The following is an 18,485-nucleotide window of genomic DNA, read 5'->3' on the forward strand; positions in this document are numbered from 1 at the left end:
AATTATTTTTAGGCCATGAGTTGTATTAAAGCAAAACGATAAGAGGATCGTAAAATTATTTACTATTCTTTAGAAAGGAGAGAATAAATTCTTAATTAATTTTTTGTCCATTAGTTGTTCTGCCTCGAGATTATGATGGATTTATATTTGTCTTGCACCTATGGGCCAGTGTATACATAAAAGCTTTGACCGCATATTTATCAAAATGAAAACATTGTAACTCCAGCAAAGATTAAATAAATTAAAGGGAAGCTCCGCTTTTAGGCTTGCCTAAATCTATATATTACAACTTTGTAAGGGTTTTTGGGTGGGCTTATAAGCGGAGGGGCTTATATTCGGGAGGGCTTATAAGCGGAAGGAAAAAAACGTTTCGAAACAAGCCTAGAGAGTGTTGATCGAAATACGTTTTTAAGTTAAAAACGCACAAGAAAGCAACATTTAGCCCTGTTCAGTACTGTCATCGGGTAGAGGGGGGCTTATATCCGGGGGGGCTTATAACCGGATGTATTTTTTTGTTTCCAGGTTGATGGGTCTATAACCGGGGGGGCTTATAAGCGGGGGGGCTTATAACCGGAATTTTACGGTATGCCAACTCCATTATTTCGAAACCCTGCTCTGTCGAACAATTTTTCTTTTTCCTTTGGGAGGTCGAGATAGCGCGGTCCTACTGTAGTTATAAGAGAATCCTGATGAATTGCTATTCTCCGACGAGGAAATTGACAAACGTCTGGGGAATGAAATGTGATGCGTTCCAAATATTTAATAATTGTAGCTTTGAAGGTAATATGAAAAAATTCTAGATAACGTTTAATAATATATTTTCTGGCAGGTAGATTAGGATTTAGCTCGTGAACATGCTCACTCAGTAGGGTATAGGACGAGAACAAAAAAAAAATCGCCTCGCCTCCCTGATATTTTTTCCCCTGTACGCCACTGGGAGAGCCTGCTCGCACTCTATATAAATCTACGCGCACACGCAACCGGCTGTGCCTAAAATGTATTCAAATCGTACAGTTTTTCCTTTTCAGAGATTGTATTTTTATAGCGTTTATAAAATCAGAGTTTTATAAGATGAATCACCATGTAAAAAGTGAAATTAGTTAAAAGAGAATCCTCAATGATTGCCAGTCCTCTCTGATGAGGAAAGTGATTGGTGAAGGGAATGAGATGTATTCCACATTTTATCTTCTTTGAAAAATAAAACCGCTGAAAGCCTTGCTAGACGGTAAACTCAAATGTTTTTTTTTTGGCTTCTGATAGCCAATGATTCTCAATACCAGATTAGACATACGTTTTGGAAGAAAACCTCGCTAAACAAGCTAATCAGAACAGTTTTATCATGTGGTCTTTTCATGATAATAATCACATGCAGACCCCAGTTGTTCAAAGAATGGATAACTCTATGCAACGGATAAATCACTATCCAGTGGTTAGCGTGGTTTGTTTTGTTAACCCTTTTCGCTGGATAGCGCTATCCTTTCGTTGAATAACCGGGCTCGGTTATGTAACCAGTCGATAGTTCATAGACGGCGGGGAAAAGTTTCTCTCACAGAAAAAAAAAAAAAAAAAAAAAACCAAAAAAAAGATCTGTAGAAATGTCTTACGTGTTCATCTGACAGACATGTCTTGTTGGACCTTGTTGGGCGTTGGACATCTCTCCTTGGATCCCGAAAGCGCCTGGCGCGGTCTGACATCCGAACAGGAACTATCATACCGATTGCGTAGCCCCAGGCCGGAGACCGGGCAGTGTCTAATTAGTTGTTTCTGAAGTTCTTGTAAAGAAACATCATTTATTTCTGTATAGCTTTGTCGTCGGTGAGAACTTTTTCGGCTCCGAATCTGACGACGACTCAGGTTCTCTTAGGCTGCAAGCCAGTTTTCACTCTTGTGTAAGTTAGTCGGACAAACTTGTGTCAATTTCATGTTTATCTCGGCAGTGAAAACTGTTAAAGCATCGCTGGTTTTGTATCAACAAAACTGTTTAGCCATGTTCACAGTTTACTGGTAGACATGAATACAATGTTTATTTAAATCACATACCAGGACGTGACCGTTGTTTGTAACTGCGACCGACATGGGATGTTCCATTCCTTCGTTAACAGAGTTAACAAACTTTCCATCTAGTGTGAACACTTGTAGTCTGGTGTTATGACTGTCGCAGACAACCAAATGGTTGTTGAACTTGTCGATTGCCACTCCTCTGGGATAACACAGCTGCCCACAGCCAACGTTATACAGAAACTCGCCTTCCTCATTGAACACTCTTATGCGATGGATTTCACCATAGGACACAAAGAACATGCCCTGGTGATGAACAGCGGACCATGGGGACTCGGCGCAGTCTGGATCACTAAAGGACTGCAGCAATTCTGTACCGTCAGGGGAGAGGACCTTGACTGATTTGTCGCCTCGATCGCACACGATCATGTGACCATCATTTGTGATGGAAACTCTCCATGGGTCAATAAGAAGCTCACCGGTGTGTTTAATAAACTGACCATGTTCAGTAAATACGGACATTCTGTATGCCTTTGGAACCTCTCTATGAAGGACTATGACGTCATCAGATGGTGTAAATGCCACTGACATCGGCTTGCCTATTCTCTCGGCACCAGTTCCCTTGTCTCCTATCGTTCTTATGTATTTCCATTCAGGATCAAACAGCTGGACTCGCTTGTTTTTACAATCTGCTATGGCAATGTTCCCAGATTTTTCACTCACTGCAATGCTTCGCGGCTTGTCAAATTCTTCTCGGCCTTTCCCACGTGATCCAAATGAATAAAGGGGTTTGAACTCGTGTGGAGTGACCAGGACACCCCAGGGACTACCGGTCAGCGGCTTTCCATTAACCTCGACTGCTATGTCATGTAGACCAACACTGTTTGGCTTGTACCTCACCGTGTAGGTGCCATCTCTGCAATCTTCAACATTCAGTTTCTCATCTTTGCCAGCTGGGGAGAAGATTTTCACGGTTACTTGGTCGTGATCATAAAACAGATTTCCTTGTGAATCTCGTGTCGTGACTGTAAAATAAGCTTCTGCGCCCAATTCCGCTTCTTCTAAACCTTTTCCTTCGGCCACCGATTGTGAAGGGTCGGTGTGAACAGCCACAAGCTGACCAGGTACCAAGCGTCTTATATCATTCACAATCTCTTTTCTTGCAAGATAATTGACACGCCGTGGTTTAAAGATCGTTATTTCCTGAGTTTTTAAAAGTTCTTCACAACGACCAAAGACAGTCTGCTCTGCTTGCAGAATCTCAGAGCATATTCCTTTTTGCACGATAGCCTCGCCATATTCAACGGACATTCTCAGTTCAGAAGCGAACGACTGAAACTCTTCCAGTTTAGCCGTATGACCTCTCTGTTGCGCTTCATTAATTTGAGCTAACTCTGTTTTTATGGCCATTTCATGTTCTCTCAAGACTTGAATAAGTTCTTCTACAGTTTCTGTCAGCTTCGTAAGCGCAGAAGAAATTTGCTCTTGGCTTCTCTTCATCAGTTCAGTTTGTTTCTCTATCTTTGTTTCAACAAGGCCAATTTTTGTCTTGACTTTTTCAAACACTTGCGACATTTGCACTTTTCGCTCTTCTGCAGCTTGTTGGATTTCTATCTTGTCATGACCATCATGACTTGTCTGACCACACTTGAGGCATATGCAAGCTTTGCATTCTTCACAATAATATTCCACTGTTTCATTCTCGTGATATTTCTCTTTACATGTGACAGGTCTGTGCGTCGTCTCCCTTTGTGTCGACCATTTCCCTTAAAAACAAAGGTATACAATAAATAATACTTATTAAGATTCATTCTCGCCCCCAAAGCCGCCTATCATATACTCCCTCTTACCCGGCAGGGCCAGTGCACGAGGAATAGGTGGTCTGGGGACGCATGATGTGATTGGCTAGACTTTAGCAAAAGGAGTTTAAAATCTAGCTGATCAAATCAATTTCTTTTTAATCCCTTTGTAATGTTTTGCCGGCTAAGACGGGGATGCAGCTCTAAAAACGAAAATGGTGAAGATTCAGATACGTTATTAGGTCCTCGTCCTCAAAGGCCGCAACGCTCTTGGTCAGCACCAAGATTTGTTGCTGGTTCCATTTTTAATCTTCGCTTGTAACCAGTGGACAGGTGCATGTTTTTTAAAGCTTGGCTTGTATAACCAATTGGGCAGGCTTGTAATGTTTCGTTCTTATCTTGGCTGGTATAACCGGTTTGACAGGCACCACAATGGAAATGTGGTGGGGGCTGTGAAGTTCAACAATGGAATTGCGATGGTGCTGGTGGTGGAGAAATAGATTGCGCAATAATTTAACCGCTACTGTGACAAAAAACGAATTCTTACAAACCGGATATATAAGCCAAGATAAAAAGAAAACATAAGAAACTTATCCAACTGGATATAAGATAATTAGATTCCATAGCATTTTATTCATGAGTCTATGACGTCATCGGCAATGACGTATTCCTGTCCACGCTAATGAGATTGCTGCCCAAAAACCCGGCCTAAAATATTCCTACTATACTACTGAGGTAGGATCGAAATTCAGTTCAAATATTGTTCACTTTTCCGTGCATAACGAGAGGAAGTTCATTGAAGCAAAGAATGATCCAAAACTGAACTATTTTTAACCACTCTTGGGAAAAACGCCAACTAACAGTAGTGTGACACATAAAGCCCCATGCAAACTAAAAGGTCACAAGCAGCCCCAAGTTTGACTGACAAAAGGAAAGTTACTAGTAGCCTTCAAGTTAGCCTCCCGACATGTGAAACTCGGTAAGAGGTAGTGAAAACAGTTGTTTTTAAAAGAATTTTTCAGAGAATGGTGGGATGTATTTTTGCAGCCCAACTAACCGAACGCCTGGAAAAGGCTACTGGAAGAGGCTGATTGCCGCGAGCCACGTGTCTAGACAGAGGCTTTTTAAAAGGATTTTGAGGGAACTGAAAGCCTTTGGGGAGATCTGATTTCGCAGCAGGATTCGAATCACAGTATGTACCACTAAAGATAACTTAGATTTCTTTTAGGAGAGAGGTGACTCTCAATGGACCACCGACTTCTCCACAAAAGCCAATCTCATTCTCTCGGGCTTTTCTCGTGGAAGGGAAAAGCCCTGGGAATGAGGTAGCACACAAACTAACCTTCAAAAGTAATTTCCTTTTTAATGGTAAGTTGCAAGTCATCGAGCTTTTTCATGACATGTTTGATGCCGCTTCCAATTTCACTAAGTTGATCTTTAACATTGTCCTCATCCTTCTTCCACTGAGTGAGAAGTTCTTTGTAGTGATCTTCAAGTTCAGGGTCCATGCACTCACTCTTCAGATGTTCTATAGCTGTTTTGTAATTAGCCCCTCCCAGTCTTACCAGAGTATTCTGGATGTCCTGCCAGTAGCAATTGAACGTTGAGTCGTCCACCGAAGCGTGCTCGGCATGAGCGTACACGGTGTTTCTAAAGTACTTAACACGAGCGATATCCGCTTCCCGACTGGTGTCTGCTAGGGCAGGGAGGTCGTCCCAGCCAGTTATTGGCGCTGTAAAGCCACATATGTTTCTTAACAAAACCATCAAAAGAGTAATGTCAAATTTTGTTGAAGACACTGAAGTTGACATGGCAGGAAAAAGCTTTCCCCATTGTGTTGCATTGATGATTTTCCTTGCCCTGAGTGATTGCAACGTGCTTTTATTTCCCGCCAAAACTGTGTGAAGATTTGCGGGTGTGTGGATGGTATCAAAAGTGTCTTTCAGGGCCTGGGTTCCAACATCAACCAACAGACGACACAAGCGAGCGTAGTTTGTTGTCTCCCTGGTGGAAGAAGTTGTTGATGATGCACAAGCCATGGGAAGTTTCTGTCGTTTAATATTGGTATTAACTGTATTAATTTACGTTTTCAGCGAGAGCTCTATGGGAGGGGCCTAGGGAAGAAAAGTCCGATCCTATCTCCCCCCTCTCCACTTTGATCGCGCTTGAATCCGTCACTGATATCAGAGATTATTAAAAGAACTATCCACGGTATACTACAATTCTTGAGTTTTGATTGGTTTACAGGCCATAGTATATGAGCTCATATACCATGAGCCACAAATATGGTACATGCACGCGTCAGCGAGAACAGCCGGGAAGCTCAACTATCAAAATTCTATGGGTGTTTTTAATAAAACAATTATTCCACTCGCGCTTGTTGGATATGAGATAGTTATAGCCAACTCACATCCAACGCGCGCTAATGGAATAATTGTTAATTATAGTTCGCCCCAAATATTCTCTGATTCTGGTTGGTTTAAATTGATCACGTGACGCGATAATGTTCATCCGTGGAGATAATCATTCAGGGTGCCCGTCTGAGAAAAATATCTGGATGGATAGTACTCGTCCGTGAATTTTTTTTGTAAAGAAGCGAGCCTAAGGAGAAAAAACACTGAATTCACTGCGTCGAGTAGATGTCTTGTCTGGTTTAGTTTCGTTTGTTACATTTCGGTTTTCAAGTGTTTCATCCTAAAACGTAAAAAGAATTTAAGATGCTTATTTTTGAATGGGTGTGTGGAAGAAAATTTAGTGGTGAGCATTAAAGGTAATAGAGCCGCGTTTCTGACTCGGAACTATCGGTCCGATAGTTGCCCCTTGGAAATTTGATGTTCTTAAAACTACATGTAGCATATAAGCCCTCAAAGCTTTGCTTCTCGGGCTGGTATTTGTTTTAAGAACATCAAATTTCCGCGGGACAACTATCAGCCGATGGTTCCTCGACAAAACCACCCTATTGTTTAATTATTAACTGTCTTCCTCCCATCGCGATGCAATATTTCGGCTCTATTACAGAGTATTTCCAGTATGAGTATCCTTGTATTAAAGGTCTGTAAGGTTCTTATGAGGTTTGCTAAGGTTCTTTTGAACTGCACTGTTGATTCGTTTCCTGATCATAAGATACATTTCCTAGATCGTCTAATTAATAAGAACCTTACAGACCTTTATTACAAGGAAACACATACTGGACAGTACACGTCGTTTTCTAGTTTTACCCCTTGGCGTCTTAAAACTGCGTGGGTTAAAGCATTGTATTCTAGAGCTTACAAAATTTGCAGCAATTGTAAACTTTTTCAGGGCCAAGTTAAACGTATTGATAAGTTTTTGTCATGGAATAATTTTTCTAAGAGAGTTCGTCGTTCTATTCTCAACCGTCTTAGGAAAAACACCAACAATCCCAAACGAACCGACAAACTTGTGGAAGACAATGGTGCCAAAACAATCTGGCTTAAATTACCTTACGGTGGTAAAAAGAGGTGAAGGGTTAGTTAACAAATGTATCAAGAAACTTAATAGACTACTTGGTAAAAAGGTTAAGTATATAATACGTTATGATACCACCAAAATTTCACATTTCTTTTCCAACAAGGACCCAGTTCCTACATTGCAAAAATCTAGCGTTATTTATAAACTTTCTTGTCCTGATTGTTCTCAACAATATACAGATCGCTCTTTGGCCTTTAGGTTAAATGGGCACGCCACAAGGCCTGAACAACCCATGTATCACCATCTGGCTAATTGCAACGCCTTAAATGAACTAGTCATGCAGCTTTCATGGATTACCTGATTGTTTCAATGACCAACTAACGCCCTCCGTAAGTTTTTAAAGACCATATTCGTAACGCAGTTTACAACAACTTCGAAGTAATTGACTATAATTACAATTGGTCACAATTAGCGTTCCTGGACGCCTTTCATATCAAGAATCTTAAGCCTAGCATTAATGAAGGACTCAAAGACCTCAAAGCCTCCAGAGAGTTTTCTCTGATTACCAATATTTCTATAATGCAGATGAATTTTTCAACATGACACGAGCATGGGACAAAGAAAAATTCTGAGTCCCCGACGGGAATCGAACCCATGGCCTCCCAGATACCGGTTGGGCGCTCTAACCAACTGAGCTACGAGAGACTCGTGGTGAGCTGGGCCATTTACTAGGTTGATATGTGACATGCGTCCTGCATACTGCTAGGATCAGCAATGTCAAAATCATCAAGTGTGTAATCTGTTGTAAATAATAAAGATGGTAAATTTTAAAAGCTCGGTGATAAATAATGAAGATGAATTTTTCAACAATGACACCAGCATGGGACAAAGAAAAATTCCGGTTGGGCGCTCTAACCAACTGAGCTACGAGAGACTCGTGGTGAGCTGGGCCATATACTAGGTTGATATGTGACATGCGTCCTGCATACTGCTAGGATCTCTCGTAGCTCAGTTGGTTAGAGCGCCCAACCGGTATCTGGGAGGCCATGGGTTCGATTCCCGTCGGGGACTCAGAATTTTTCTTTGTCCCATGCTTGTGTCATTGTTGAAAACTTCATCTTCATTATTTATCACCGAGCTTAAAATTTACCATCTTTATTATTTACAATATTTCTATACTTTATTACGTAACATCAACAAGCCTTAGATATTTAAGTTTCCTCTTGTAAAATATTAAAATATTAAAATATTAGCCGAAATATTGTATTAAATCAAATTTTCTTGTAATAAACCAAAACTTGGTTTTTACAATGATTACGCTTACGGCCTTGCCTTCTTTATGTTATGTTCATCAGTATTTCATTCGTGATTTAAAATCACGCTTACGCTCACGGCGCCATCGATTTGTTTTACACAGCCGGAAGTGATTGTACATGCGATTTTATCGACTAAACAAGCTTTGTGAGTTTCTAGCATCGCGTGATAAAAGTGACGTATTCTTGTACGTGCGATTGCTTCTTGTCACGCAATACTAGCGCTTCGCTCACTCTGCACGAGAACCAACAAGATCTGTTTGGGGAGAGACGAAACCCTTAGCTTTCTACGTTCACAACTGCATAACAATACGATATATATCAAAGTTCAATTGTTGGTACCAAACAAAAGACATTCTCGACATACAAGAATAGCCCTTGGTCGTGCATGGTAGCACAAATCTAACTTTGTAAACTTTCGTGACTTTCTTAGCTGATCTAGTAAACAAATGATCACAAATTAAATAGTGCGTGCGTTTACAAGATCAAAGTAATGAAACTCTGACGCCCTCTTTCTACAGAAACTCAAACAACATATTAAACAGGAAAAAACGCGCAGAACAGTCAATCAATTACCGTATATTCTGTATATTGAGCAATTAGATGACTTAGATCAAGATTTCGAAAAGTGGTCACTGTAAAGCAAGTTTTGCGATTAAGATTAAATGCTACTGAATCGCTAAAAAAATAGGTTGTGCTAATAGCAACAGCTTATACAACAGGGAATGGTCATGATACCTCTTTTACAAACAACAGCAAGCGTACATACCTGTGATCTTGACTAGAATACTGTTATCTCCTGTTGTGTCACAGTGTTACTCAAACACAATCGAAACACAAAGTAGTTTGTAGAACTAGTAAAAACTCGGTACCGTTTGAGAGTTCTGACAGTGAGCACAATTAAGTGAAGGATAACCCCAACTTTTTCTCTGTCTTCCAGTAACAATCGCCCGCCAATTTCAGCAGTTCATTTGGAGACGGGCACAAATACGCAAGGAGTCGAGAAACTTGATGATGGCATGAAATAATGTTTTTTGTCAGAGGGGTGGGGGGTAAAGTACTAAACGGCACGCAATGCATGCAGAAGCCATGAACTTTCCCAACAATCCCAAGGGAGTCTAAAAATCCTTCAAAGGAATTTCGCTTGCCAACATTAAGCGTTGACGTCATAAAGACATCATCCCTTAAAAATCTGGAAGGTACTGTAACTCATCAGTAAATAGAAGGAAATTCCGAAGCAATTGCTGATTACATTGAAAGCAGTCTCTTTTGCAGTGGTAATTTCATTTCGCTTGCATCGAAGGATCTGGGGTGGGGTGGCAGGGGGCGAAGGTGACATTGTAAGCCATGGGCTGACATATGTTACGTACGTTCGAGTAAAACATAGAATTAATCGAGGGTCATCATGGAGGCTAAGCATGAACGACAAATGGTTTAAAATGACGCTTTGACTGTAAACTGTTGTTGCAAATAAATTCCTTTTGACCCCGTTTGTTAAATTATCCATTTTGTAATTGGGGGGGGGGGGGGGGGTAGTTACCATTTCATAAGATCATTAGCTTCATTAATTCCTCATATTCTACAGTGTGATGGATTGAGTTTCAATCCTCTCTCGAGATTAACTTACTTTGGTCAGAATGGGCACTCAGGCAAACGAAACTTGCTGAAAAACTGACCAAATGACCAAAATGTTGAAATAGTTGAATGACATACCTTTGTGCAATTTGTTTTTCTAAGTATGTAAGAATAGGCCTTATGCATGATAACGTCATATGCTCAAAATTCACCACCAAGCCTCGTTTACGCAAATTATTCTCAACCCTCCGCCACCTTCATGCAGTTTTCACGTGGGTATTCTTTTCAACTTTGCTGCTTTGGGAATTGGTTCGTGATAAAATTTACAAGTTTGCACTTCGAAAGCGAGGCTTGGTGGTGAAACCAGTCTGACGTAAACATGCATAAGGGCTATTGTTTAAATAATGGAAATGGAACGCATAAATTGAAATTGTTGAGAACCTGTTGTTTGTGAAAAATCAAAGGTTTTTTCAATCACGTGTACAAACAGTAGCAAAAAAGAACTCATCTAAGTGCAAGTAATTGACGCGCGAATGGCGTAGGTGTCCAATAACAAGAATTCAATTACAATTTGTAACTGGACAGGTGTAATTGGACACCCACGTGATCGCCCACCGCAGAACGAATCAAAGTCGAGAATTTTGTTATAGGCACGATTACGTCTTGAACTGTTACATTATCTACGGCGGTCCAATTACCTTAGAAGTTCTACAACTCAGAATAACTGACTCAGAGCCATTGCTTTACCTTCCGTTTATTGACTGGTAAACTTTGTACAATTAGAAATTAAATAAACTCTGTGGAGCTCAAAGCTTAAGTAAACATTCTAGATAAACATTCAACAAAACATAACGTCTACAGTTGAATTTTTGTAAAATTACATTTGTACATGTATTTGTATAATGGACATAAAACTAAAACTAATATAATTTGAAAAAACCCAATTAGATTTCGAGAAGGGGATTTTCGATGTCGCACAGTATTTGCGTGAAACGCGTTTATTACCGGGAACATATTACGTAGTTTAGCGTCACTTGCTGACCAGAGCACGTTAGTAACAACAACAATAAAATGCAATATATCATTAAATGCAAAAAATGCATTAAAAAACTTACAACAGATAAAATAAAAAAGCTATATATAATATTAGGTAAAGGAGGTTACTGTAATACAGATATTTTTTTTTCGTTACTTATTATGGAATTACTTATTCCTATTGGAATCCACTATACTTTATCTTGCTTTTAAAGCTCTCGATGTAAATTGCCCATAACAGATCATGTGATATTCTCTTGAAAATTCTTCCTTACCAATCTAAAAATTGTTCATTCATTTCCACGTGAATACGTTGGAATTTGAAAGAAACCTCAAGGGTAACATCACCTGGTCTGAATGAGGCAATAAACAAAAGAAGCTAAAGAGGTCTTTAGTCCAAATACTGACCAATATTAACACAGAGAAACTGGTCTATGTCTGTGTACTAACACAGGAAGTTTTAGAACCTTTCCTGATGATCAAGTCATTTCTTACTGTTAGATAACAATTATAGTAATATATGTTTTTTTACATGGGTTTTCATGTTGAATTAGCGCCCCTATTCATAAAGCAGCCTGCCGCCATTAAGCGCCTTCTATTGAGCTTCAGATTCTTGATTTGCAAGTGACGTCATTTCCGCCCTGTTGATGGTCAAAAGATTTCTACTTACAATCGAACTTATCCTTACAGACACTCTACAACACGGCCACTTTCCTATTATGGACAGTTTACCTGGTCCGACAGAGACAAGAACTCATAGAAAACTCTCCCTCTGTAATACGGACACCTCATAAAACAGACAATGACTTGTCCTATTGATGTCCGTATAAGAGAGGTTTGGTTGTAGCTTCCAACATGGCCACCACACCATTGTCATCAAATCCTTCCTTTCCTTACCTCAAATTAATTTGCAAACTACTAAAGCAGTACTTTTGTTATTTTTTACTGGTATATTACAAATCATCATGGTAAGTTTGGAGACTAACTCGAAAACCTAGCGGTTCATTTAGCCTCCAGACCCATGAATAATTAGTAAATAATAATTGTTTTATCACATAAACTTTTACCCAATATTCTAGTTCTTTATATTTTTCTCCAATATATTTTTATTTCTGGCTTAAACAATTAGAGATAATTACAATGAGAAAGACGTAACGTTCATCATGACACCAGTGTGAGTGGGAGCGCGAGTGCCGTTGGGGACTCAGATTTTTTCATGTCCCACGCTCGTGACATGACGAACATTACATCTTTCTTATCTCATTACCGAGCTTAAAATTTTGTCATCTTTCTGTATTTGTCAGATTATTACCACAAACAAAACAACAGAAGATTGCAATATTAAAGGTTATTTAGCGTCGCAGCCTCAAAGAAAAATTGGTAATTAACGGTATTGTCTACCTTGTTGTGACTTCAAGATTCATACACTTGATGAAATTGAGTAATTTTTTGTCTGCATACTGGACAGATTTTTGTGCTTTGATGTAATTCTTTGGCACATGTCATACAGACACCCAAATGACCGCATGGAATCAGAACACTGTTACGCGGATTGTCCATACATATGATACATTCCTTTTGTTGTTCTGCGGACGTAAAAAGCAGTACAATCACTGATTAGAAAAGCCTGGTGTAAAGGAAGACTCCTTTGCAATAAGACAAAAAAAACATGGTAACAAGAATAGTTGGCACTACCTTACATAAGAAACTTGATTGGCACTACCTTACATAAAAAAATGCGATTCAGAGCTCTCGCATGAAAAAAATGTTACATGAAGAGCGAGTCATTGAAAGGTTGTGAGCTACTTAGTCCAAAATGTCAGGCGGAATCGTTGCCATTGCGAACTATTGCAAATAAACTGCTTGCAAACGTGTGAGTTTGGTACACTCTGCTGAAAGTAATTTAGGTGTCGAATTATGTTTAAGTTGAAAATGAGCTTCTGTGTGGACTATCGGAAGCTTAATGCAGAAATTTTTGCCGTGTCAAATCGCACAAGGTAGCTTAGACATGACATTACTGCAGTAGTGATGTCCCACTTAAATCCGGCATCAAGACTTAAACTGACAAAACAAACACCGAACTCCAGACGAATCCTAACTGAAAATTCGCAGTGGCAACATAAAATAAACATTGCCAAGACAACAGAAAAGTGTGTTAGATTGAAATTTCTACAAGGATGATCAAACACTGAAAATCAGGGTATGCATGGTTAATTTTCATTATGTAGGCATCAATGATCGTCATGAAGGAATAGGAAAGTCCTTAGTAACTAGCATGATGTGCTGTCACCAATTCCCAAATAGTCAAATGATGATGCTAATCGTACCCTCCTTAGTAACCTGCATGCTGCTTTAGCCAGATTAATGATGATTTTTTCCGCAACACACTTGCCTTTAATAAAAAGTTGACCTAATTTATACAATTTATACAACACTTTTGTACAAAAACGAATTTAGAATTGACATTGCTGCACCCACCTTGAGGCTGTTGTGCTGTTTTTGGTGGGTCACTGGTGGGTGGTGGTTGTTGCTGTGCCGTCCTTGTTAGATCACCAGAGGGTTGCGGTTGCTGTTGTGTTAGACTTTGGCTTCTAGTTTCCGGTGGTTTACTATATACTGGTGGAGAGCTTCCAAAAAGGGTACACAAAATACGAAGAAAAGATGTAATGTCAGATGTTTTCTGAAAAGACAAACGCAACGTCTTATTATTTTTCTCAGATAATACAAGTGCCACATACTTGTCCAATCAGAAGAAAAACCAAAACCAATCAGTGTGACTCACTCGCACACTTTTTCCCGTGCTTAACGCTGGCTACATGTATTTGCTTTCGAGTTTTGATTGGTTCACGGGACTGCCTAATGTGATTAGCCAGAGAGATTACCTAATGGTTTTGGTTTTATGCGATGAATTAATAATTTCTCGACTAATATTACTTATAATTAAGAACAGTCATTTTTTCCACAACATTCAAGACACAGGATATTAAATTATTTCCTTTACATACATTATTCCATTTATGAAGGTAAGGATGATACACTCTGCCATTTGTGTCGACAAATTCTGACTCCTTGATTGCCATTGAGCTTGTTGGCCTGACATACACCAGAGGTGGAACCTCAGGATGGTTCTCTTGTAACCATACAACTACTGGAATGTTGTATATTACACCTGCAATGAAGTTCTGATCTCAACATAAATGCTCCAAAGATACATTTATTTTTATTTATGAGGTTTTGCCTTTACGGTTGCAAGAATGTGCTTAAGCTATCCTATGGAAATGACTTTTGGTTTTGAGTAATTGGAAAGGTTGGAGTAGTAAGTACATAGTAGCAAGGGTAAAATAAGTGGGGGGCACGCGAGCGCCGGCCTAAGAAATCAATGCTTATATATATAATATATATTAAGACATTGCGATTCCACTGTACAGGTGTTTGGCTTGTTAGTTTTGGAAGAACTTAAATTTTAGATTATGTGCAGCAGATCAAATCAATAAAAAGAATAGATACAGACAAATAGTAGAAAAAAACCTCTATCCTTACCTCTGAAATTAACTGGGATTGTCCCTTCCAAGGTAAATAACTCTTTTTGTATCCCATTATTATATGCTGTAATGAAAATGGCATGCAAATTATTGTAACATTAATTTGCACACTGTTTAACTTACAAAATATATTAATAAAGTGAAGAAATTATTCAACATGACACAAGCGTGGGACAAAGAAAAAATCTGAGTCCCCGACGGGAATCGAACCCATGGCCTCCCAGATACAGGTTGGGCGCTCTAACCAACTGAGCTACGAGAGACTCGTTATGAGCTGGGCCATTTACTAGGTTAATATGTGACACGTGTCCTGCATACTGCTAGGATCAGCAATGTCGAAATCATCAAATGTGTAGTAAATAATAAAGATGGTAAATTTCAAGCTCGGTGAAAAATAGTGAAGAAATTATTCAACATGACACGAGCAGATGGGAGGCCATGGGTTTGATTCCCGTTGGGGACTTATATTAGAGTTTTTCTTTGTCCCATGCTCGAGTCATGTTGAATAATTTCTTCACTATTTATCACCGAGGTTGAAATTTACCATCTTTATTATTTACTACACATTTGATGATTTCGACATTGCTGATCCTAGCAGTATGCAGGACGCGTGTCACATATCAAACTAGTAAATGGCCCAGCTCACAAAGAGTCTCTCGTAGCTCAGTTGGTTAGAGCGCCCAACAGGTATCTGGGAGGTTATGGGTTTGATTCCCATTCTTTGTCCCACGCTCGTGTCATGTTGAATAATTTCTTCAATATTTATCACCGAGCTTGAAATTTACCATCTTTATTATTTACTATATTAATAAACCGATAGAAGTAAATACAAGTTTAGTATATTATTCAGGATCATGTACTTTTGAGTGAGTTTTCCAAGGGGAATTTTTAACAATCTTTGCATTTGAATCTCATATGGAATGCAGTTCCTAACCAAAACAACTTATTATAATAAGACTATGACATAAATTATGTTATAAAGGAAAAAAATTACAAACAGCTAGATTATAACTTACTAAATTTTTGTAACTCAGGCCTTAAGCCTGGGAAATACTTTAACACCTGGTCAACTTCCTGAACACATGAGTTTGCTTTTTTCTAGAAATTGAACAAGAAAAAATGTTTCTTTATTAGTCAAGTCTTCTTTGCTATAAAAGGAGTCAGGCCTACCAATGAGTTGTTTTTGTTATTGTTGTTGTCATTATAGTTATAATGTATTCTAGCTAGTATAGTATGCCATGTTTGAGATAAATATTTAATTTCATTAAATTTCATTTACAGTGTACTTAAATTCATATAATTAAGTTGTAATGAGCTTAAAAGATTATTCAATAAAATTTGTATAGTAATGAGCAGCAGAGAATTAAGGCCCTTTTTTGGTAGACATAATTATTAATGATAAACAATTGATTTAACCAGACTGATTCCAAAAGCGACGACTTTTGTTACTTCCAAATGGGCAGCCTTTTTCGATCACCATACTATTGAAGGGCAGCAACTTTCAGGCAGCTAAAACATGTACCATATGTGTTCAAACCAATCCATCTTAATAATAAAAAATAATAAATTATAAAATGTTTTCAATATTAACATACAGAGCTGACAAGGGATAAGATATTTTTGGAAATTTAATTATCTGCAACAATACTTTATCCTTTTCAGCTCTGCAAATATTTTTTGAAATTTTACATAACATTAACACAGGGTAAATACTCCTAGGTTTGTGACATTTGTACCTTTGCCGTTCTGTGTTAAGTTCGGTCTTCCGACCTTATTTGCTTCTGACTTCTTTTTGAGGGTACTGTTTTTATTTGGAGGCATTATGTATTGAATAGAGCCGTAAGATTGTGGCCAAGGAAGTGTGTAGAGGTCATTAGTCCGCGCTGCGTGGCTTCCGTTTGTAGAGTTGAATGACACCTCTAAATCTGTACTCTGCCACTTGTTGCGCTAGTTCAGTTTGTTTTGGCTCAATGCTTTTTGCAAGATATGCTTTAGGCTCTCAAGATGTTTGCCCTGGAAGGACAAGATATGAATGTTCCGTGAAAATGTAAACTACTTGCATTTTATTGACGCCGGGCCCGGCATTTTAATCAATACTGTTGCAAGATGTATCGTCTTATCACGGATTATCTTGGTCCGGCTTCGCCAGAGACTGTTTCAGCTTTATGAAAAAGCTGAAAGTTGGTTTCAGAGAGACACTCTGTGTTGTAAAGGCAAGGTTTCTTGCATTATTTTGATCGAGCGCTCTGTCTTTTTAGCTCGATGTTTAGGATTTTTTTACCTCCCTTGTTCGTTGTGTTGCGTTGGCACCACATGATTCAAATATAGATTTGAAATCTTTCAAGCCCAAGTCTGTTGACTATTTTGCGTTTTGTATATGCCAGTATATGGTTCAGTTCGAAAGCTTTGGACTAGGATTGAGTTGTTGAGATTTATTATTAAGATTAATATTAATCCGATTAATATTAATCTTACATAAGATTAATATTAATCCTAATGGATTAAGGCACGGCTCAAACCTCAGTAATAGATTATAATAATCTATTACCGGATTATAATAATCTATTACTGGATTATAATAATCTATTACTGGATTGTAATAATCATTAGGATTAATATTAATCCGATTAATATTAATCCGAGTTGTCTGTTTTTATAACAAAACCCTTTAAAGGAAAAATGTTTCGTGTTTTATGGACTAGTTCCACAAAATGACCTCAATTCCCTGATACATACTGGAACCAACCGGGGGGGGGGGGGGGGGGGGGGAGGGGATTCAAGCAAGAGATTATTGTTTTGTAATGGCTTATGTTTCTGGAGCTTCATTGGCTTAAACCAGTAATGAACTTTGCTGTGGGTTACAGAGAGATGTCTTATTTCCAATAGCAACAATGATTGTGTTATATCTTGGCCAACCTTGAAACACTCTATGGAATTCTTTTCTATGGGCAGTAGAGCATTCCCCAAGGGTGTTTGCGTGCTTAGGTTTTTCAGTTTCAGGCCAAATGAATTAAGGCACAGTCACAGTTTATTCCCGGATTTTAATCCCGAAAGATTTGTTTGATGGTTCCAGGGCAATTATCGTGATTACAACACAAAAATACCCGGCCACTTTTGACGACGAATGCGTTGTACGAAGCAATTATTTCAAGACAGCAGAACTCTGGTAAAGCTTTTTGATTTTAGTGTTATCAGTAAAAATATGTTCTCCCTTGAGCTAAAAAGTCTTTATCTAAGTGTCTAAATTCCCTGAGAAATTTTGAAGTTTTATATTTTATGAACATTTTTTTGTTTCTTTGCATGTCGTCGTCGGCTTATACCCAAACTAAACTCTTTTGTATACACTCGACGATGTACACTTCATCACAAGGCATTTACTTCCGCTCGGCATACGTAACAAACTATACCGATGTTTGAATATAAACTTCAATAAGATATTAGGCATCTAGGTCACACTTTATGCTGTGAAAAATACTTGCCTTAGTTTTCTTGATCAATGCAGTCCGCCAAGAAACGGCCATTTGTCAAAAACAAGCCAATAAACTCGATAAGCTTACACCTTCGTTCATTCCTTGATTTCTTGTAAAAAGTAAAAAGTAGTATAGTACCCAGTCTTACGCGCCCGAATTGAATGCCCGAGGAGGGTGAGGAGTGTAGGGACTCTGACCACCGTTTGCACTGAAATTGGAGCAAGCCATGCCAGTATAATTTTCACCAAAAAAGCTCTGCTGGTTCATAATTAGAAGATTTTCGCACTTTTTGAAGCATTAAAGTCAATAACAATTTAGATTCTT

At 38.7% G+C, this 18,485-nt stretch overlaps 2 protein-coding genes and 1 non-coding gene across 3 annotated transcripts; all 3 read right to left on the minus strand.

The window, feature by feature from the left end:
• Positions 1-1,587: 1,587 nt before the first annotated feature.
• Positions 1,588-9,541, minus strand: LOC144637218 (B-box type zinc finger protein ncl-1-like). The gene is made up of 3 exons (XM_078496345.1): positions 9,309-9,541; positions 5,140-5,845; positions 1,588-3,764 (listed from the first exon to the last, which is right to left on the minus strand). Exons 2-3 carry the CDS (start codon positions 5,834-5,836, stop codon positions 1,999-2,001), a joined length of 2,463 nt encoding a protein of 820 aa, XP_078352471.1. The 5' UTR covers positions 5,837-5,845; positions 9,309-9,541; the 3' UTR covers positions 1,588-1,998.
• Positions 9,542-10,852: 1,311 nt separating this feature from the next.
• On the minus strand, positions 10,853-18,273 carry LOC144637219 (tumor susceptibility gene 101 protein-like). The gene is made up of 6 exons (XM_078496346.1): positions 18,171-18,273; positions 15,708-15,789; positions 14,690-14,755; positions 14,155-14,318; positions 13,628-13,829; positions 10,853-12,735 (listed from the first exon to the last, which is right to left on the minus strand). Exons 1-6 carry the CDS (start codon positions 18,210-18,212, stop codon positions 12,563-12,565), a joined length of 729 nt encoding a protein of 242 aa, XP_078352472.1. The 5' UTR covers positions 18,213-18,273; the 3' UTR covers positions 10,853-12,562.
• Trnat-ugu (transfer RNA threonine (anticodon UGU)) lies at positions 14,881-14,955 on the minus strand. Its single transcript has one exon. It is a non-coding gene; the product is annotated as a tRNA-Thr (tRNA).
• Positions 18,274-18,485: the final 212 nt, after the last annotated feature.

Source organism: Oculina patagonica, chromosome 13, assembly GCF_052425735.1.
Source record: "Oculina patagonica isolate OP01 chromosome 13, crgOcupat, whole genome shotgun sequence".
Taxonomy (NCBI): domain Eukaryota; kingdom Metazoa; phylum Cnidaria; class Anthozoa; order Scleractinia; family Oculinidae; genus Oculina; species Oculina patagonica.

Excerpts from the sequence above, each read along its gene's own strand:
- LOC144637218 (XM_078496345.1), bottom strand. The coding sequence starts at position 5,836 with ATGGCTTGTGCATCATCAACAACTTCTTCCACCAGGGAGACAACAAAC. Across the intron at positions 3,765-5,139 it reads AAAGGAAATTACTTTTGAAG|GGAAATGGTCGACACAAAGG; the intron begins GTTAGTTTGTGT and ends TTTGTTTTTAAG.
- LOC144637219 (XM_078496346.1), bottom strand. The coding sequence starts at position 18,212 with ATGGCCGTTTCTTGGCGGACTGCATTGATCAAGAAAACTAAG. Across the intron at positions 13,830-14,154 it reads ACCTTCATAAATGGAATAAT|AAAACATCTGACATTACATC; the intron begins GTATGTAAAGGA and ends TTGTCTTTTCAG. Across the intron at positions 12,736-13,627 it reads AACAGCACAACAGCCTCAAG|AACAACAAAAGGAATGTATC; the intron begins GTGGGTGCAGCA and ends TTACGTCCGCAG.